The sequence below is a fragment of the Bacillus rossius genome, chromosome 16 (genome assembly GCF_032445375.1).
Source record: "Bacillus rossius redtenbacheri isolate Brsri chromosome 16, Brsri_v3, whole genome shotgun sequence".
Taxonomy (NCBI): Eukaryota; Metazoa; Arthropoda; class Insecta; order Phasmatodea; family Bacillidae; genus Bacillus; species Bacillus rossius.
The window spans coordinates 8,210,776-8,232,958 of NC_086343.1; the positions used below are offsets into that span (position 1 = coordinate 8,210,776).

At 39.2% G+C, this 22,183-nt stretch overlaps 1 protein-coding gene across 6 annotated transcripts in view; it reads right to left on the reverse strand.

Annotated features, from left to right (window-relative positions):
• The window catches only part of LOC134540432 (uncharacterized), a 202,815-nt gene that overhangs the window by 82,076 nt on the left and 98,556 nt on the right, over nucleotides 1-22,183 (reverse strand). For all 6 annotated transcript variants that reach the window (XM_063383181.1, XM_063383178.1, XM_063383179.1 and 3 more), the window contains 2 exons: nucleotides 7,774-7,974; nucleotides 3,038-3,358 (listed from right to left, as the gene is read on the reverse strand). In XM_063383181.1, the coding sequence (XP_063239251.1) occupies nucleotides 3,038-3,358; nucleotides 7,774-7,943 (491 nt within the window). In that variant the 5' untranslated portion in view covers nucleotides 7,944-7,974. The remainder of the gene's footprint in view (nucleotides 1-3,037; nucleotides 3,359-7,773; nucleotides 7,975-22,183) is intronic.

Consider the following 22,183-nt stretch of genomic DNA (forward strand, 5'->3'; position numbering starts at 1 on the left):
AAACCATAAAATCTTGTCTCTAACTATGGAGTAAAACACTGTGGTTTTTTCTAGTAATACGTTGAACGTTATTGAGGATACAGCAGAATATAGATTAACTGAGGTTCCGTATCATCCGAGCCAACCTGAAGCGCCATTACTAGCAAAGAATGTTGAAAAATTTATCGAGAACCTAGAAAATGATATAATTGTTGTAAGCCTGAAGAAAATTAACCTCGTAGACACCATTTACTGGTTAGGCAAATCATGGAGTGATCTCAAAGAATTTACAATGAAGAAAAGCTGCAAAAAATTCATCCTGAAAAATGATACCCTTGAGCTAACTGGAAACCAAGATGATTTTCTTATTATATCCATTTCATCTGAGAGTTTGCTGATCCGAGGTTGCTGCAGTTTCTGCTGTAGTATAAAGTATAAATAATTATTTTTCGCCACAAGTTTAAACTATTATTCTTTAAAATACTGTTAGTAAAAATAATTACAGCTATGTAAAAATTTTAATACAAATAACAATACACCTCACTTTGCGCATGATTTTCAGCCAACAAAAATTTATAGAAAAAATATTGCTAGCTAGTAATTACTAATAATAATAATTTCAGTATATGTAAAGGTATTTGTCTGAAAGTAATGCAAAGTAAAAAAAAAACTCTTCAACATTATAATATTTAAATCAACTAGATTTAGAGGATCATAAAATGTTTAAATAAATAATGGCTAAAACTACTGAAATACTAAGAGATGTAGTTTAATACACCAAAACAAATAAAACCCTGTAAGAAATGATGCATTTACTTTAGCAAGTATTATCTAATCCTTCCCTGCATCTTACTAGGAATAAATAATAATAACACATAATAAATTGTATAAATAATAATAATAATAATAATAATAATAATAATAATAATAATAAATGTGAGCAGGTCTTTCTGTGCTCCCAAGTGATGTGTAAACATCTAAAAACAAGCACATGCATATATTCTCATGTTGCAAATAAACTTATAATACAAAACTCAAACCTGAAATTTAACGCGGAATTCTTTTAAAAAGCCAAGCATAATAAATACACGTAAAGTATTCATTTTAAGGAAACAATGTAAAAATTACGGCCCTTTTTAAAACTTAACTAAATTCTGTTTAGCAAAATGGTACAATTGATTTCTCGGGGCTAGTCGAAAAACGGGAGTACCAAGAGAAGATTAACTTTCTTAAGTAAAGTATCTTCAGTGGCTCGCATTTTATTTATCTTTTGCATAAATTTAGCTCAAATTTTTTTTCCCAAGCTGTTTGGACTTGGAACAGCGCTCGTTGTTTCGTGCAAGGTAACCGAGCCTTACGTGGGTTCGCGACACAGCGGACAGAGACGAGCGGGCCAGCACCCGACACTGCGAACGAGGTGGCCAGGGTAATCGAGGCTTCGAACACCTGCAGCTCTGGCGTACGTGAGTAGTGGCTTTCCTCGCCAACAGCCTTACTACACTAGCTGAACTGCTGCTGGAAATACCTTCACCTTCAACTTTGCATTTGAAAACTCTGATGACTATTGCAAGTTTTAAATTGGATTTCTGCAGTCATGGAAAAAAAACTGTAGGGATTTCGGAAACTTTTGTATAGTGTGTACATGAAGTTTCAAATAAGTAAATTTTTGCAAATCACGAAATCTTGAACTGTGCTTCGTCTCACATCTTATATTTCTACTGGGCTGTAAATTTCTTCAGGTACCTCCCAGAAACTAAAATAAGTTACGTTTTTTGAAAATATTGGTACACTCCGAAAAGTAATCCCATGGGACATTAAGTAACGAACATTTAATATTTTAGGTTTAGTGTACAAACCTATTAACAAAGATTTATAATTTATTTTGTGTTTTGGTTTTAATATTATTGTTTATGAAAAAAAAAGTTTTTTTTTAGTTAAAATATAATTTCAGTTAAAAAAAAAAAAAAAAAAAAAAAAGATCCAGCATCAAGTCATACCGTACATTAATACTGATGGCACCTTTGCAATCTCATCTGTGACTTTCCATCATGTAAAACCCATTCAGAGATGTCTTTGAGAAAACATTCATTTCGCACCATTTTCTTGTTGGTTTATAGTTAGCATTTTGTTGTGCCCTCTGGAGGAGATATTTCATAGCATAGTGATTTCGGTTTTATCCCCATCCACCATAAAAATGTTGTCCCCAACAATAATGTACTTACATAATCTTTTTTATTAAAACTCAAGTTGTTCAAAAAACGGTCACAAATAAATTATTAAATCAGTTGCATCGTCAATATTTGTTTTTTTTAAAAAAATGTATGACGCACCTGGGTTTTGTTTAAAGCACTTGAAAAAACTTGGATGGGTAGGGCCATGCATGTTTTGCGAAAAAAGATTCCGAGACTAGCTGAAAGTTAAAACACTGTGGCACCTGTCTGTGTTTCGTGACTGGGTTGAGTTTCTTTCAGGTACACGTCGATTGTTAAAAACGCCAATCGCAGTGATTCATTGCGGAAGCAAATGCGTCCTGAGTGGCTCGGGCAAACAAGGCAACGGCTTCTCTCGCAGACAGGCCGCCAATCGCAAGGAAGAAACCTCTGGTGCGGGTGTACCTTGTTGCAGTCTGACAGGCACTGACGAGTAGGACATTTGATATCATCTACATACAATGTAATTTAAATTTATATTAGAATATTATATATAGCCCCATAAAAATTTCATTAATAGACAGTAAACACATTCAAAAGTCATAATTAATAGCCGTCATTATACGCATTTGGAAACGTAAGATTAAATGATTTTTAAATGAATTTAATGCTTCGCAGGCACTATATAAATTCACTAACAATACAGACATTTAATTATTTACTGAAGATTTAATTAATTATTTAGGCGAAAATGTAATATGGCCATGTTCTGAAATTATTCATGCGATGGGAAATATTCATTCAATGCTATTTCTTGGACATAAACCACTGCAGTCTGTTTGTGCCTGATGACAGAAACAAATGCCTGCCCCTATGGATGGGTCGTGAATGACTGTTTAGGGGCGCACCTCGCTCTCAGCTCCCACACGCCCTGGGTCTTGCCCCTCTTGCCCCGCTCCATGTCGTCGCCGAGCCGCGCCTTCTTCACCGCGCGGCTGCGGCTCTGCGAGAACAGCTCGCGGCCGCCGGCGATCTCGATGACGCGCGAGTCGCGCGGCTTGCGCGGCGGGCTCCCGTCGCCGCCGCCCGTGTGGTCGATCACCAGGTCCTCCTCCTCCTCTTCCTCGTCACCGTCGGACGAGTCGTCCTCGTCGCAGCCCCCCCGGCGACGGGCCTCGTCTTCCTCTTCCGCGCGCCCGCCGTCGTCCGGGACCCCCCGGCGAGCGCACCTTCGAACCAACAACCCCCTCTCCCTCCCTCTCTCAGTCTCTCTCCCCCCGCCGGGGTCCGGGCGGCATGCGACACCACACTCATGCACGGCTCCCCCTCCGCATGCACTACCCGGCGACAACACGCGTCACCACGTCGCCGCAGTGGCCCTTCTGGGGGGGAAACAAACAAAAGAAAAAACCAAAAATAGTACTAGACAGCAAGCATGCCACACAAAACACTGCTAACTATTTCATGAAACCAACAACCTACATACTGCAGTAAACAAGCACGTTCAGCAACACGGCTCAGCCAGATTAGCAATGTCACCAAACTACTGGCCACAGTTGTGATACAGCATTATATGCAACCGGATAGAAACCAGAAACAATGTAGTGAATTAAAAAATGACAGTCACTGTAAATACTCATCGAACTAAAAACACTGGCAGCAGTTCAATAAACACCTGAACCCACCCAAAAAAACCGAATTAAAGAATTTTTGAACTGAAGAAAGGCAGATTAAATAGCACCGAATGTATACTAACAATGAATGCATATTTTAATTATTGGAAGGGAAAAAAAAACGTTTTAAAAACTCCACTTTTGATAGAAATTAAATTATTTTAAGAGTAAAAAATCTCAATGAAATACATTTTGAGCTCTTAATTTTTTAGTAACTATTTTATCGTTGCTATTTCATTTGTTCAAATTAATTTAAAATTAATTTTAATTTTGTTTTTCCTTTGTTTTGGTTTTTTTTAATTTTTAGTATCTTTGTCATGTCTTTGTTTTATATTTTATGTTTGTGTTTCCTTTGTTTTGGTTTTTTTTTATTTTTAGTGTATTTGTCGTGTCTTTGTTTTATGATATTTTATGTTTGTGTGATCCTATTTTTCATTATTGTGACTGTCTTTGTGTTTTTATGTAAGTTATTGTCTCATGTTTTAAGTAATATTTGTTAAGTGCTTGCCTATTAAAGGCTATGACTGTTGGCAGGTACTCAAAGAATTAATAATTTAAAAAAAATTAGTATTCACCACTACGATATATTAAGAATTCATTGTTTGGTTGTAAATTTGGTCACCGCATTATTTACAAGATATAAAAAGTCAATCACATGATCATCATTATGAACACTTTGGTCACTTTTCTGATGACAAAATTTGTGGATAAACATAAAATACAAGACAGCTATTGTTACACATTTTCAGGAATAGCCCTTAAATAATAGTAATGGCAAGCAAATTAAAATAATCAAGATTGTATGTGTGACAGAGCACAAACATGGATTTTCATAGATTAACTAGGTCTATAGCTGTGTGTATTCTAGTGATGAGCTAAGTTGTATTGATTTGCATAGTCCATTATTAAATTTATTCCTGGGAGATAATTCTTACGATGTACTCAAAAACTAAGAACTATTTTTTTCTCTCTCCTTGTTTTACATATTTCTCGTATTTTTATTATTTTTAACCTGCAACAAAATAAATCTCAAAAAGCCAGTTTTGTTTTCACCCTATTGGTAATGCAAAAACTAACTTTCTACCACCTACAAGAAAACTCTGTTGATGAAAATAGAAAAGGGGGATAAAAATGTAATAATATTTCACTTATCCCTTTTGTTTTAGTTTGATATTTTGATACATTATGCTTTGCGGTACTTTGGTGACAAGAGTGTGTCTAATTGAAGTGTCATTAAATTTCACTGACAATTTTATTAAAAATATAATTTTCCATGTTATTCCCACTAAAAAAAAATTGTCACTTTCCTTCTTGGTTGCATAACTTTGCAGTAATATAGAGTATTTGATATCTTTACAAAAACTGTCAAAATGAAGGATTTGTGGCCTGCCAACAGTAAAGCAATTACACAATGCAGAACAGCTTTAGAGTAAGTGATTTTCCTTCAAACTCATTGCATCTGTTATGAAGCAAGAACTAATACATTTATTATTTCCATCCATTAGGCTTATCACTATATTAAAAAAAATCACATTTCACAATCTCCACATAAAGTGTTGTGTCTGAAATTACCTTAACATTAAAATTATATACTTTACAAACTATATACTATATTATATTATGACATACACTATACTCAAGGTCATATATAAAAACACCATATAAAATGAGATCCACCTCAAAATAAGAAATTTAAAAAAAACATCAGTTAAATTAAAACATATAAAGTCATGCAAGAGCGAGTTAAATTATTCTATGTGCTGAAAATTAAAAAAAATAATTATAGCAATATATTTATTAATTACAGTTAGTTTTGGTAACTGCGGATTTGTTTGGCTTACAACAAATAGTTGGCATTATATTAGGTGTGTAAATTAAGTAATGAGACACATTTTTTTCTTCTTTTTCTTTTTAATTCAAATAGAATTATAATTCAATACTGTCTTCTTCAAAATAACTTCCTTGAAAAGCCACACGGTGCGAGAGATGGTTCTTCCAATCCTTATGGCAGATCCGGGACTCGGCAGCTGCTCGGTTACAGCCGTTTGAATGTTATCGAGTGTTCCAAAATGACGTCCCTCGAAGTGAATCTTCAATCTCAAGAAGATGAAAAAGTCACAAGGACTCAAGTCAGGCGAATGAGGCTGAGGAGCTACAGGAATGTTTTTACTGGCCAAAAAACTTGTTTGCTGAAATTGCTGTGAGACAAGGCACATTGTTGCGATGCAACAGCCAGTTGTTCTTGATGTTTGGTCTCACATGCATGACCCTCTTTCGATGAAGCACAAACTGTTTGTGGACGATTCACTGGCTGACAAAAAAGCAAATCAGCATGAATTTGATTTTTGACTTGTCCATTCTTGCTTTTTTTTCAGCCTTGGAGAGGTTGAAGTGTACCATTCCATGCTCTGGCTTGTGGTTTCCGGGTCATACGCAAACACCCAAGACTCGTCACCAATGACACTCTCCATAAAATGGGAATCATTTTCAATTGACTCCTAAAAGTCAAGGCACCTTTCCCTCCTGATGGCCTTTTGGTCATGCGAAAGGTATTTCTCATACCTAATTCATTGGTCAAAATCTGATTTACGGTGGTATGAGTCGAATTCAACTCTTCCCTGATCATTCTGATCAACCAATGATATGAACATACATGATCCCGGATGCAAAGTTTTCATCTGTTCTTAAGGATGAAGGCATTCCGCTGCCTGGTTCATCTTCAATCGATTGTCTTCCCCCTGAAAATGCCTTGAAACAAATGAAAAACCTGGGCCCTTAACAAAACACCGTGTCTGGAGGCTTGCTGAAGTTTTGCAAAAGTTTCCATTGCACTGTGCCCAAGTCTGAAGCAAAACCTGATAGCACACCATTGCTCAAAATTGATGTCACTCATTTTTAGAACGCACAAGAAAAAAACTGTTTCACGAAAAAAATCACTATGGACAACAAAATGTCTTGAGAAAGTTCATACTCGTACTGAAAGCGTATCACATGTTCACCTGCCACGCTTCCAAGTCTCTCGTTCACAGTGTTCCCAGATCGAATGCTAAGTTGTCAAGTCTCATTACTTAATTTACACACCTCGTATATTCAGTTCTACCAATTTATAGGCACATTCTCTTTAGTAATCACACTTATACATTCACTAAAACATACTTAAATCAAGCACTGAAGTTCATGCCAAATACTACAATCTACAAAACAGCTAACACACTTATACAGTGATAAACTAATTCATTTATTAAACAATTTATAAGTTATATAGTTGTAAAAACAAATTAATATCACACAAACTAAACTATGAATCAGAATTTATGTTTATGCTAAGAATTAACTAAAGATAGATAGGGCTACCTGTTATGAATTTCTGTTCAGAGATTTTGCATGTTCCAAATGGCAGAATTGTTTGAAGAAACAGTAACACACACAGTTTTTTTGTAAAATTATCACCTCTCTCTCTCTCTCTCTCTGTCTGCCATTTTACCCCTTATGATACACTTACGATTCGTTTGAATTGCCAAAGAAGTTTCACTTATATCCCGTGCACTGAGTTACACGCACTCTTTTTATAAATTTCTAGGGGCTATGAAGGGTGATTGCCCCTCCCTTAGGACAACCACTGCCCAGAAACTACTGCTAATGTACCGCACTCTGCTATAAGTCCCTCCAACGTTTCCTAGTAGTTTTTATTAAAAATTTGCAAAAAACTTCAGTTATTGAATAGTTCTTTTTCCCCCATTTTCCCCACAAACTTGTTTTTTTTTTTTTTTTGGCACATAGTTCACTTTTCCCTGGAATGCTTTTAATATATATATAAAGTCAAGATTTTTCACGACCAAAACCAACATACATAATGACTTTTTAATACCTTGAAACTACACAATGGGAAATCAAGGACTTCCAAGAAGCGTGAGATTCCAGATACTATACCACATACAACTACTGTACAATTATTACTATTAAGAATTTACCTGTCATTATCATCGTCCATCACGACAATAGTGTTTTCATTGCTGTCATCCTGTGTTGAAACAGCGTTGAGGTTCACGTCTCGCGGTCTGCACTTGGGAAATAGCTTGGTGATGTGCTCACTGGTGGTGCTGGTGCAATCCAAGTTGTCCAGTTGCAAGAGACTTGTCATGGCACACAAATTCACATTACCACTCACATGCCTGAAACAAAAAAAAAAAAAAAAGGTTTCTTGAGAAATATAAGTAACCGATGATCCATTCTGCAAAAAAAATTACAAGCTATTGTAATCACAGAACAGTACATCAGGACCTGTAGACATGGAAGATTTTAAGGCCTTGATGCCCCAAAACACAAGGCTTTCTCCTAAATGACGGGAACAGATATTTTATCATAGCACATATTTGAGGTAGGAACTTGGTAGTTGACAACTGACGACACATAAACACTTGAGAAATACTGAGCGAAATCATTAGATAACATAGTTGGATCACAAGATACAACACCATTCACTTTCAGCGAGTGTTGTTTGTAATTTCCATGTTTCATTATTTTGGCATACTGATAAAACTTTTTGGGTTTTTTATTGACGTTGTTAATTGTTCTGGTCCAGTTAATTTTCTCATGCTTAATTATATATAATATATAATTACATATATATTATAAAAATATGTGTTAAGTATTTAACATGTTTCTGGTAAAGAGAGAAATTTGAATAGCAATGCATGTTTTTAATTATTTTGTAAAGTTGATTAAAATATTTCTTGATTTTCAAAGCTTTTATTTATTTATTGGAAAACCAATGAGCGTAGCTTTTTTTAATAGTTTCAGGGATGAAGTCATTAATATTTTTTTACACATACAAGTGTTTAATTCAACAAGGTTTTTAACATTGGAGGATTTGTAAAAGTTGGCCATACCATGATTTGTTTATAGAATTGCAAAGACCAAGATTATCACTGTTTTTTTATAGTTCCTAAAAACAATGGAAGAATTGTCCTTGTAAGGGAAACACTGTCCAAAATAATTTTTAATATTTAAGGCAGGATGATATAAGTTTTCTTCGACAAGTGCTTCAACCGCTTGAGTTACTACTATACATTGTGAAAAATTGATAAAACAAAACTCTAAAAGATTTTTAGATATTAGAGTTTTGTTGCACTATAATAGTCCAAAACTATATGTAAAATTATATATATATATGTATATGTATATACTGTGTCTTGTTCTTGATGTGCTTGTGGAAGATATTAGTAATTTGTTTGTTGGCCCAGTCGACACCAGGAACAGTGAAGTTGTCGAGTATCAGTAAATCATCTTGACAAAAGAGGCGAGTTTTGGTACAACTATGAGATTACTAGCTTGGTTAACAGCTACAAGACACTTTTCTACCAGAATAGCAACGGGTAAAGGGATTTGGAGGGGTGCGGGAGAACTCGCGTCGTTAAATCAGGTACCCCAGTTTTCCTGGAACTTCTAGAATCAGATTATTTTTTTTACACACCTTCCTTTGTTACGGAACTTGCACAACAGTCTGAAAATTCGAAAGAGGCGCTGCCAGTTAAAACCTCCTAGTTAGGGGTGAATACTGCCCCTCCCTCCCTACCAATTGTGCCGTGAGTGCAAGAGTCGGGGGCAGGGGGTTGTGGGCTCATCTCTATCTGCCACAGCCAATCCCTGAGGCGGACGGAGAGATGAAGCTGGTTAGAAGAGGGGGTGGGGGGGGACGGGGTTGGAAGACAGGTGGAAGGGGTGGATAGAGGGTGTTCAATACAATCGGAGTGAGCCATACCCAACGGCACCCCCGGTGAAGCAAGGGATGTGAAAGAGCCGATAGCCAGGGCTGCCTCGCACTCTTGGTACACACTAAAGAGGACGTATTACGTATCACGAAGAGGAATTGGAAGGGGGAAAAAAAAGGGGGTGGAGGGGGGTACATGGCGTTCTTTCTCGCATCCGGCTGAGCGTTCGTCCCGTCATTGTCAGGCTGCGCGGGGAGCTAAATCGTTAAATCCTCCCTCGCAGGCATTAAAAAAAAAAAAAAAAAAAAAAGTCAGCTAGTCTTTCAGTAGTCGCCAGTGATGTGTCAAATCTAACCTCGGTTAACGAGCAAATTCACGTGTTCTCACGTTGCAAGTACACTAACTTATAACACGAAGCTATGACAAAAAAAAAACACTTAACGCAGAAATAATTTGGAAATAATTCCGAGCGTGATAAATATACTCAAATTGTTTAAAATATATTTATTTCTGGACGCGAATCACTCGTAGTTTCCGCGCCCGCCGCTGGAATTCGTTGCCGGAGCAGCTGCGTCGCCTATCGAATCATTCGATTTGCGAGACCGAAATTTGAAACTATTTAATGAAACTGCCCCCCCCCCCCCCCCCCCCAAAAAAAAAAAAAAAACTTGAACAAGAAAAATCAAACCCCAGTTTGGACATAATTTTCGAAAAGGATTTTTATCAAAATACCACCCAACTTGTTAAATTTCATTTAACAGTTAAGTTTCCCTTTGTATTTTTGAACTTGGATTCGCACCATCCGCCACAGATGGCAGCACCGTGGTTGTTACATATTTCCGTTCTTTGTCTTCCGAAGAATTTTCAGAAACTAATGAGAAAGACGCTGCAGATTTAGTCACTGATCTGCAAACTCTTCAGGATGATATCCAGCCTGCTGTTGCCAATGAAGAACTTGCAGATGATCAGCAGATCATCGATCTTGCCTTGCAACAGTAGGTATATGTAGTGTTGAGCAAGAGTAGTCAGGTGATGAAGAAAAGGAAGAAGAAGAAAATATCAGTCACTCTGCAGCAAAGGACTCGTTCTCGAAACTGCCCTCAAATATTTGGAACATATTGTGCTCAAATATTTGAAACAGTCAATTATATACATTATGTCCGTAGCTTTGGCGTGATGCAGCTGCAAAGTCAAGGTTTAAGAAAATGAAAAAAAAAAAAAAAAAAATTAAAAGTAAATTTTCAGTGTTTACAATTTTCTGTTTTCCTTTCTCTTTATTATAATTGCAATTTTTTTTACTTAATTTGTATTTATTACATAGTTCGGAGCTCTGTAAATGACATGTTTCAATCTCCTCTGATTAGCCTATCCGAACACCCCCTGGTCACAAAAGTAATGGTTAATGGAGGTTCTATTGCAATGCCCTCTCTCCACCTCCCCGCTCCCTGTAACCCCCACACCTCTGTCCCTAGGAGTCCGGGGGTCGCGGCCTACTGATTCACCCGGTACAGACGACACTCGTCGCTGAAGTCATTAATCTCGCCGCTTCCAGTGTTAAGGGTCGTCACAGGACAACTGTGAAATTTTAACGGTGACCGCAACATTGCAAGGCCCAGAAATGAAGATAGAGGTGTAACGCAAGTCCCTTAAGTGCTTTCAAGAATCTGTACCGGTTGTTTCACGCATAAAAATTACTCGGAAAACATGGGATTCAGCAATTTTAACTCATCTAAAAATACAGTTAAAAAACTTAATCCGAAATCAAAAGTACTTTTCGGCCCTCGGCGTATTCTCAAATGCTTTTCGTAAGCAGACCCCACTTGGATAGTAGTTTTGAAATCGCCTTGTTTCTCCTGAAGCTCTGCACACCGTGTGATGACGCGACACCGCGGAGGGGCTACAATTGGGGTGGAGAAGGAGGAGGAGAAGGGGTAGGCCGACCTGCGGGGTGACAGGGGACGGGTCGTTACCACAACGCAGAAATACCATAACGCCGAATGTCAAAATTGACCACAACGCCGAAATACCATAACGCCGAATGTCAAAATTGACCACAACGCCGACAGCTAGAAAACTGCTGTGTACCACAACGCCGAAATAACAACTGAATGAATTTGTGTCTGTGTTTCTTAAATGTACCTTAACGCCGAAATACCACAATCAAACCTAACCTTACCTAACCTAACCTAGCGTAATATAACCTAACCTAAACTAACTTAACCGAGCCTATCCTATCCTAGCCTAACCTAGTCTAACCTAACCCTAACCTAACCTTTGTGGCAGTCCTGCAATGACATTTTTTCGGCGTTGTGGTACACAGCAGTTTTCTAGCTGTCGGCGTTGTGGTCAATTTGGCATTTCGGCGTTGTGGTATTTCGGCGTTGTGGTGCGTCCCCACAGGGGAGTCCTCGGAGCGATGGAGAGGGCGAGTGAGCCCTTGGCGAGCGATAGCGGGCGACGAGAGACGGACGGGCTCGCGTGTGCGCAGATCGGAGCACCGAGGGACGAGCCAACAGTGAACAGCAGTTCATTGGGACCGAGGTGAGCGGCAAGAGAAGATCCACTCCCGTGTCGAGCCCCAGAGGGAGGAGAGACTAGCGAACTTATGGAAGTCTGGACGGTCATATTGAGATATTGTAAAAAAAAAAAAAAAAAAAAAAAAACTGCTTTTAGGCGTTTTTTTTTTCAATATGGCGGTGCGAGCGGCAGAGACATCCGAAAGGGTACATCAAAATCTAAAAAAATTCACAAATTTTCAAAACTCCCGGAAAATTTTCCAACTAGAACCACCAGATGACTGTGTTATTGCTGCACTACAATAAATGATGTAAATATTGGCTTATAAATAAAACTGCAGTTAATTTAATTATACTTTCAACGCCTCTTTTCCTCAATCGTAACAATATAAAACAATCACTATCTTAATACTGCAGATGTGTTTCGGTAACTTATTATCTGTAAACTGGATCCACAGGGACTGGAAAAATTCGCGATCCTGTGCATACTCGGGCAAACGTCACCTGTTCATTGGCTACTGACTCGTGAGGCGTCTCAACTGGGAGACTCGTGATTCGATACTGCTTCGACTGAGGGTCTGTAGTTGGCCCGCAGTCCTCCAGGTCAACAGTGAACCAATAGCAGAAGTTGCACAAAGGTACAATTATTTGCATTCCAGCATATCGCGTAATGAATCCGCGCAATTTTTCCGGTCTCTATGGATCCACCGCACTGGAGTGTTCAACATTGGCCCGGGAAGCTCCGCGTTCAAACTCTGCGCGTGAATCCTCGGAATCCTCGAGTCCCGGATTACGGCGAGCCGAAGCCGCCAACATGGCGCCGGTAGCTCGGCACGCCGGCGACAGATAGCGCGCGGGGCGCAATTTCCTGGAGAAGTCCCAGCCCGGGCCACGAGGAAGCACCACCGTCGCCGCGGGGAGACCGGTATGGGGAGGGGGGGAGGGTGTAATGCCGACTGAGCACGGCGTCCAATTACCTGACGCCATTTCCCCTTCACGCGGCGCGGCGGTAGGGATAGCGGCGCCTGCGAACAGCCAGTCGAAAGGAGCCTGGATCATCTCAACGGGAATGGAGAACTCCGCCAAGTTTAAGCCTGTTACGAGAGGAAGAGCCAAACGCCCGATCGTGCATCTTCGGTTTTTTTTTTTTTTTTGGTTCATTGTAAATAAATATGGCGGTGTTGATAAAATGATACTAATGGTCAATTAGGTCAGGTTAGCTACATTATAAATACTTTAAAACATTGTGGACGGTTGATTTGGTTAGGATAGCTACATAAAAGACACGGGAAAAAAAGCATGAACTTCGGGGAACTTCGGGTTTCGGTTCTCTCGTCTGTGATACGAAGTCCGAAGGCGCGGTTCACACGGGACCCTGAACTACTGCAGGAAACATGTTCTCAACTTTTGCGTGCGGGTACACAAAGTCTGAACATGCTTCGTTTGAAGTCCATTTCTCATTCAACCTAAAAAGGTTGGCAAAGTACAGGATGGGGAAAAAGGTGTGTAACGGTTTTGAAGGGCTATGGAAAAAAAAAACGGAGCAACTTTAAGAAATGAGTTTTTTTTTTTAAGTGAAAACTTCTTTAGCCGCGTTGAGCGATTTTTGGTAGGGGCAAAACTTATGGGTTCGCGTCACCGACATGTTAGTGACGTGTTGCGCCACACTGGCGAATCGCAGCGGTCTGGGTACATGTATACGCATATATACACTAATACATTGTATATACTCGACTGCAGCATGTGCGTGTTGGACTCTTTTTGGGATGGGTAAAATCTTGTGAGTTCGCATCACCGACATGCTGTAGTAGCAGTAAGTGAAGTTAATCTGACCACGTGAATACATGACCTAGGTCTGACATCACTGGTAAGTCATAGCTAGGTAATGATTTTTTTACGTAATTTTTACATACCACTGACATCTGTTGTGACTCAAAAATGATGTAAGGATAAATGATATCATGCTGACATCGTACTGATATAATACCAAAATCATTTTCTTACGTACATTTGACGTAGAAATGATGTCATATTACACATTTAAAAACAAAGTTTTAAGTTTTCACTTCTGTTGACAGTCCCCATGACTGGCTTTTTTTTTTTTTGAGGGGATCAGTACAATTTCCCCCCCCCCCCCCCCACACACACACACACACAGATATATAAATATATATAATTTCGGAACATCGCATTAGAAAGATGGTGGCCATCAGCAGTGATGCATTGATGAAGGTGATTTCTAAACTCTTCGATCTCTTTTCGGAAATTTTAGAGGGGTATCGCGGTGATCTACTAGCAAATTCGCACCTTCAGTTCTTACAAGGTGTGAGACCGAGGAAGTCAATAACGGTCAAATCCCCGTCACCTCAGAGACACGAGAGGCGCAGGGAACATCTGTCCAAGGTGTATCCATTGGAACTCAAGCCTTATGGGTAGAGACCTGAAAAATTCGCGGATTCATTTCGTGTTATGCTAAAATTCAAATAATTTTACCTAAGTGCTGCTCATGCCATTGGTTCACTGTTAATCTGGAGGACTGAGGGCCAATTAGAGACCCTCACTCATAGAAGTGTCGAATCACAGGCCACCCAGTCGAGACGACTCACAAGTCAGCAGTCAATGAACAGTTTGCATTTGCCCAAGTGTGCAGAGGATATTGGAGTCAATCCTGAAGGTTAATGAACCCGCGAATTTTTCCAGTCTCTACTTATGATCTGTAATACCGTGAAAAGGGTAAAAAGGTGTGTAGAATGTGCCGAAAATCGGTCCAAGAGTTCCTAAATCGCCTTCATTAATGCATCACTGCTGATTGCCACCATCTTCCTAATGTGATCTTCCGAACTTGATAAAAAAAATTGGGGATGTATACTCATTCCAATAAAATAAACCTCATTTCTGTAAAAATGCTCCGCTTTTTTTTAATACCATTGAAAAACCTATACACACCTTTTGCCCCACCCTGTAGTTCAGAACAACATCTCTCTACATATGCCTCTGATTGGCTGTTGAGTGTTGACAGTATAAACAGTCTTTTGCTATGGAGAATATTCCTGGCACAAGTTCGTGTAGTATTTTACAGACTGCAAGAAAAAAATAATTTTTTTTTTTTTTTGATTCTGACGGTAATTTTCTAACAGAGGTACATTTTGTTTCGAAATCTATTTTGCTGACGACGTCTTTTTAACTGTCTCGTCGGCTGTATCTGCCTCGGAAAGTGACATATCACTGAATAAAAACAATGAAAATTAATTTTCCATCTCTGCTTACATTGTCGTACATCCAATGGAAAAATAAAATCCTAAGATTTATCTAGATACCAAAATAAATAGGATCCACCCACAACACATTCATTCGATGACAACAGACAATAGTTTTTGGAGTTGAACACAGTTTGTAACAACTGCCGTGTACTTAAACCTGTTCACTTGGAAGTAGTTCAGCGTTCTTTATAACCGCGCCTTGTGTTAACTCGTCTCAAATTCGATAGTTATCAGAAGTAGTACGGGTAGTCTGCGAATCCTGCCATCGATTTTCTGCGAACAGTGTCTGTAAAAACAGGCGTTTGAAGTAGGTACTTTTTTTTTTTTAACAGAAAAACTACCGGTTATTCTTGCAATCGGTGTCCGATAGGAAAAAAAAATAATACTACCTACGAGAGGTTACAATCAATATTTTTCACGTATGGAGAACACTTATTCGAAGCACTTTTACATGAGAAAAAGGACATTTTAAATTTTATATATCTTTAAAACTTTTCAACAGAATATCAACGAAACCACCCAAAAGTGTGCTTTGAGCTGTACTTTCCCGAATTTAAGATTTTAGGGTCTCGTAAGTGTACCTAAAACCATAGAGTAAATAAAATACTAGAACAGTGTGGACACTCAAGGTTAATTAATCTCGCGGTCCCCCCCCCCCCCCAATTCGTAACTGCGCTGCCTGATAGCAAAACCTGACACAAATGAAAGCGGTTATGTCATGCTTTTAACTTACAACACTCGGGTCACAAGTGAATAAAATTATACTTATAAAAAACACTAAAAAAACACGCTTTCTATGTTGTATGAACTAAAAACAATAATATTTAAATTTAAGTAATTTGCTCAAAAGCGAAAGAAAACTCTGTATATCGAAATTTAAAAATAATAGGCTTAAAACAAGAATAAAAAAATAAGCAAAACAACGAATTTTAATGGAAAATAATTGTAGGGTGCTCTATTTCATTTTCATAGTGACTGTCCTAAAGAACAGCCATTTGTGGTATTAAATTTAAGACATCTGATATGAAGCGTGTGTTGCTCTCTTCTTTCATTTTCTTAATGACTTTATCCTAACAGATAGGCATCAGTGTTAGAAAATTTAAGACAACTGAGGACCCCGAATGGCTCGGAAACATTCCAAATCGCATAATTGTCAAGGCCGTTTCCAGTAAGGTGTCTGGTTTGCATTGGATTTTACCCTGAGTGGGAAACCCGGTGCAACAATAAATAAGACAATATCTGTATCGGAAATGTTCGGAGAAACTAGATTTTTTTTTCGTTAGCATGTTGATTAGCAGCACTGCAATTTATTTTCAGGACTTTTGTAACATTTTATTTACAGTACATGCAAGGAGAGTATAAAGGCGTACAACAGAGTATAAAGGCACCCGCCTCGTCAGGGGTGTATGTGTGTTAGCGAGGCGGGATGATAAGTAGAGTCCCGGAAATTTCGCGGATTCCTCTGGCCTCAGGATAGAATCCAAAGTTATAGGTGTTCTCGACCCATGTTTACTTTCCCATTGGTTGATTTCTTAGCGAGAACATTTTTATCCTTGTTATTTGGGACTACCTGATTCGCTTACTTCTCTCCTAGCTGGTCATCGTTGGTTCACGGTCGTAGAGGGGCGTGTCCAGATAACTGCGGTCCAATCATGAACACAGTGCGACAGTGTGGAGGTTTGCATTCTAGCTTGCGACTAAATGAATCCGCGAAATTTCCGTGGCTCTAATGATAAGAGCTACTTTCGCTGGTGCTTCAAGCGCGGTGTCGCCTCTAAGCGCAAGGCTGTGAACTGGCGCTGTCTTCTGGCCGTGCGTAGGCCAACTATGACATCTGAACGATAACCATAACATTACATGGCGGAGAAATGAAGCTGAAGATATAATACAAGTCCCTTGAGGTGACTTTCAAGAATCTCTACTGGGCTTTTCGTGCCTGAGTATTATTCTGAAAGCACGCGTTTTAGCCATTTTAAATCTCTTTTTAATACTGTTTAAAAAAAAAATTGGTTGTCTGTAAAGTCGGTTTACGGACGATAGTTTAACGTGACGTCATAACTTAACATTGATAAAATGATTGCATACTTTAATAAATAAAATTGAATCATTTTTATTAAATTATCACTATTTTGTATGGATACAAAGAAGGAGTGAAATGAAATCTTCAATTTAATTGATGAATTTACTTTTGTTTGCACTCATTAATTCAAATATGGACATTACTTTAACGAAGAGATTATTTTAACTATAACATTTAAACATGTTTTATAATTACTTCTTCCAATCTGTGTTATTCTGTTAAGGATAGGACGATGATAGGAAAAGTAGGAAACGAATGGGAGTGTTTCAAGTTTAATGTGCCTCGAAAAAGTCAAATCGATGGTTGTTCCAATCGAGTGGAAGAGAGAGTGATAGATGCGGCGCAAGCGTACAATGAGCGTAACGGGACAATGTGCGTAACGGGACAATGTGCGTAACGGGACACTTTTTCGTGCGTGCAGCCGGCGTTCATCGATTTATTAGACGTTGTCACGTCAAAAAAAAATAATGCTGGAACAGAACTACCCATCAGTCCTCAGCGTAGGTATTATTAAATAATTTTCGTGAACACACAAACACCACTCTTGATATCGTGAGCAGTTTTAAATTCGCGCGAGTTTTCTTATGAAGCTCTTCACACCGTGTGTGTGTGTATGAGTGTATGTGTGTGTATAGGTGTTTGTGTGTGTGTATGTCCGGGTAGGGGTTGTCCTAGCGCCTAGCGGTGTAAGGCGCGGCACATACCATATTCGCGCATATTTCGGAGAGAGAAAAAAGAGACCGGCCTCTTAATGGGATTCCTCGCAGCTGGCGGAAGTGGGAACAGTGGAGGGGAGGGGAGGAAAGGAGCCAGGGTGGGCGCCGTACCACCTGCGGCACCGCGGCTGGCGGTCGATACCTCGCGGCCGCGACTCCCTCCAATCAGAGAGGCGATCGTATCCCGGGGCTCCGCGCAGGGGGGGGGGGGGGGATAGTTCCCGCGAACTAGTCCCACTTCCCCAGTTCTCCCCCGACACAGAACACAACATTCCACAGGGTCGTTACCACCAGTGTGTATGGGGGGTGTTAGGAAGCATGCCCCCCCCCCCTAATATTAAAGCGGGGGGGGGGGGGGGGGTCCGTGGGTCCTCCCCCGGGAAAATTTGGATTTTAAGGTGTAAAATAGTGCTAGTTTAGCAGTTTTCGGTTCTTAAATTTAAATATTGTAATGGTAAAAATTTTATATATTTTAATATGAAATTTGTTTGAGTGATGAATAAGAAATTAATTAAAGATTAGGTGCTAAGGGGCGGGGGGGGGGGGTTCGAACCCCTAACCCCCCCCCCCTGGCTACGCCCCTGGTTACCGCAACGCCGAACGTTTAATAACGCCGAATGCCAAATTGACTACAACGCCGACAGCTAGAAAACTGCTGTGTACCACAACGCCGAAATACAGTAACGCCGATAAATGATGCTGCGGGGAGTAGGGGGGGGAGGGGCCACAGGAGCAAAATGAAAAAAAAAACTGAATGAATTTGTGTGCTAACCTTACCTAACCTAACCTTTGTGGCAGTCCTGCAATGACATTTTTCGGCGTTGTGGTAATTCGGCGTTGTGGTACACAGCAGCTTTCTAGCTGTCGGCGTTGTAGTCAATTTGGTAATTCGGCGTTATTGTACGTTCGGCGTTGTGGTGCGTCCCCCATTCCACACAGTGCAAGCCCACACATACGATGGATTCTAGTCCAAAATTCTAGTCTTCTGCATACGAGGGTCAAAACTGGCTTAAGATTTTCTGATACAGAATTGGCGAATTCAGCTGATGTACACAACCCATGTTTTGTTGTTGTTGTAAATAGTATTCGAAGACAAACTTCAATATTGTTCGAAAAAATAATTAGTAAATAGGATAGCGGTGAATTGGTGGTAAGATGTATCGACGTGAATTAAAACAAAAAAAAAAAAATTATTTCAAATATGGCAAAATGTTACTTAAACAATGGGTAATAATACTAAAAAAGTATGATTCCAAATTAAATTTTAATTTATTATCTACTTCAAAACATTATGTTGCCTCGAAAAAGATTTTGATAAAAGGGCTTTTATTAAAAGTTTGGTTGTTTGAACAAAAAGTCGAGTTTTTTTATATGATACCCAGTAGGGTTAGAGCTATGCCTCCTAATTACTTAAAGTAAATTTTAAGCAATTTATATATTTTTTATTTTTAACAGCCCACACAAACACTCTGATTTTAAGAAACGTTCATTTTCGTGCAAAAAAAAAAAACTCACATATTATCTGTAAGTATACGTTGTGTGCACTGATAATTTATGGACACCATTAATCAAGTAACCATGAAGTTTAAACACCAAAATATACTCATAATTTTTTTTTATATAAATAACTGAATTCTTCGAGGTGCAAGTTTAAGAATGTCTTTTTCCATTATGTTCGGTTCACGAAGTTCCTTAAATATTTAAATATTTACCGACGAAACACGTGTCAGGGAACTTCCCAAGTTTCTAAACTGCGCCACTTGCCGTTCTCAAATGGCTAGTTTGGGCGTAACATTGGGAAAAAAAAAAGGGGGGGGGGGCTCTGGAACTACGTCTTAGTTAGCAACTCACGTTCGGTTCGACGGACGGTGAGAGGACAATGTTTTGAGGCCCGAAACCCGTAAATGAACTTTAACCTTACCTTCCCGGTCGATGGAATGGCGGGACGGCTTTTACGATCTCTTCATCGGTACGTGTCGCGGTAACGACGGAGCGGAAGAATTCGACGCGAGGCTCAAAGCTACGAACCACGAACGTCGACGAATCACTCTGGACGGGAACTTCCAAGACCCCTGATCGCCTCAGACAGTGGCGCATTCCTCCCACGTGTCGCTAGGATTTGTTCTTGAAGAGGCGCCGGAATTCTACGGAGCCACAGAAACACACAAAAAAAAAGTACTTGAAAAATTGGTTGTCTGTAAAGTCGGTTTACGGACGATAGTTTAACGTGACGTCATAACAAAACATTTATGAAATGATTGCATACTTTATGAATAAAATTGAATCATTTTTATTTTAATAATAAAAAGAATAAATACTTGCAATTATACTAGTAATCAGATTTTTAAAATGCAAGAATAATTAACCTTTATTGCCGAAACTGTTGTTGTAATAAGCAATGAAAACCACATTACTTTTCACTTCACTTTATAAACAGTCGAGTGGAAGGGAGATAGATGCGACGCAAGCGTACAATGAGCGTAACGGGACACATAATCTCGTGTCAACCATCTACTCTTAAAACAGAAAACCACTCACTAAGTAGTGCTGTGTCGTATCTCTAATTTGTTGGCTTCGTGTTGGCACAGAAGGAAAAAAAACAGTTCTGTCGCCACCACAAAAAAAAAATGTTCCGTCACTAATAAGCAGCTTTGCGCAAAGTACGAAATTATTCTGTCGTCAACACAGTCTATAGCGACAAAAATATTAGGTGGCGACCACTTTTTATTTATTTTTTTATTTTTTAGAAAAGAAACTTACTACAGTCATGGATGACCTCAACAAAGAAGCAAAAATATTAGTAAATAAAAAGTTAAAAATAATTGAACGTAGTTTCTTTTCGTGCATTGTGTTAATTAGAAATTTCAGGAATTCGTAACTTTGGTTAGGTGTAAATGAGTTGCGCAAGTACAGAATACTCAGGGACTCCAACACCCCCCCCCCCCCAACCCAACCTCCCGGGCCAAAAAAAAAAACCCTGACGCCCCTGACGCTAGAAATGCGCACACGCCCTTCGTGCTGCAAGGCAGCCAATCAGGAGCCTCGCCTAGCCCCCTCACCGAATACCCGGGCGTCATTATCTAACTCCCCCAACATTGCGTGCCAGCCTCTCATCTCAACCGACCGACCCAAACATTGATGAAGGAAGACGAGGGGGGGGGGGGGGAATACCCGCGGACAGAATGATTAATGAAAGAGTGCATTGTTGGCCGGCTCGGGAAAGCGTGCCTGGTTTAATTCCATTAAGCCGGGTTCAGAATTAAAAAAAAAAAAAATCACGGAGTGCATGGCAGGCCATGCACACGTCTGTGCACACGAACTGTGCGTGAAATCGGTTCACAACTGGAATTTTACTGTGTTCATTTTGAGGTTCATGCACCTAATAATTAACATAGCATTTTTATAATCGTTTGTCTTGTACATGCTGTACAGTGACTTACAAATGAAATATGCGGCATGTGATGAAGCAACAGAGAAATGTGTCGTTTTTAAATGTCCTTTACGGAAGTTAAAAAAAAAAAAAACACACAAAATATTTCAAACATAACAATTATTTAACAAATACATAGATTAAATCAACATAAATAAAATTATTGGGAAATTCTGAGAGAAAATTGTGGCTTTAAAAAAAAAACTGCCAAATGACGACTGCATTCTACGCACGCGCAAACCCATGTTTTTTTTTTCCTTCTCTCTTTCTTACTATTGAAATGTAAAAGTACTCTGTAATATTTAGTTTGTGTGGTCGTACAGTATGTTTGTATGTATGTATATATTTGTATTAATTAACTTGTTCTATATACCGGAGTCCTTACCTCCATATGGGGTCTACAGATCAAAAACTGAATAAATAAAAATAAATAAATAAAACAAAGACGGCTCATACTCGCACAAGAGGAGTAAATACCTAAGAAGATACATGTGTGTTGAAAGATCATTTAAGCGGGTGGTACGTGGTTCGCGGCCGGCTGGTTGACCACCGCTGCTTTAGATGAAGCGCTAAATTAGCCTCCTAGTTTTAAAAAAAAACCGCAGCAAGTTAACCCTCCCGCGCATTATTTATCCGCTCTTGCAAACCCCCCCCCCCCCCCCCCCCAA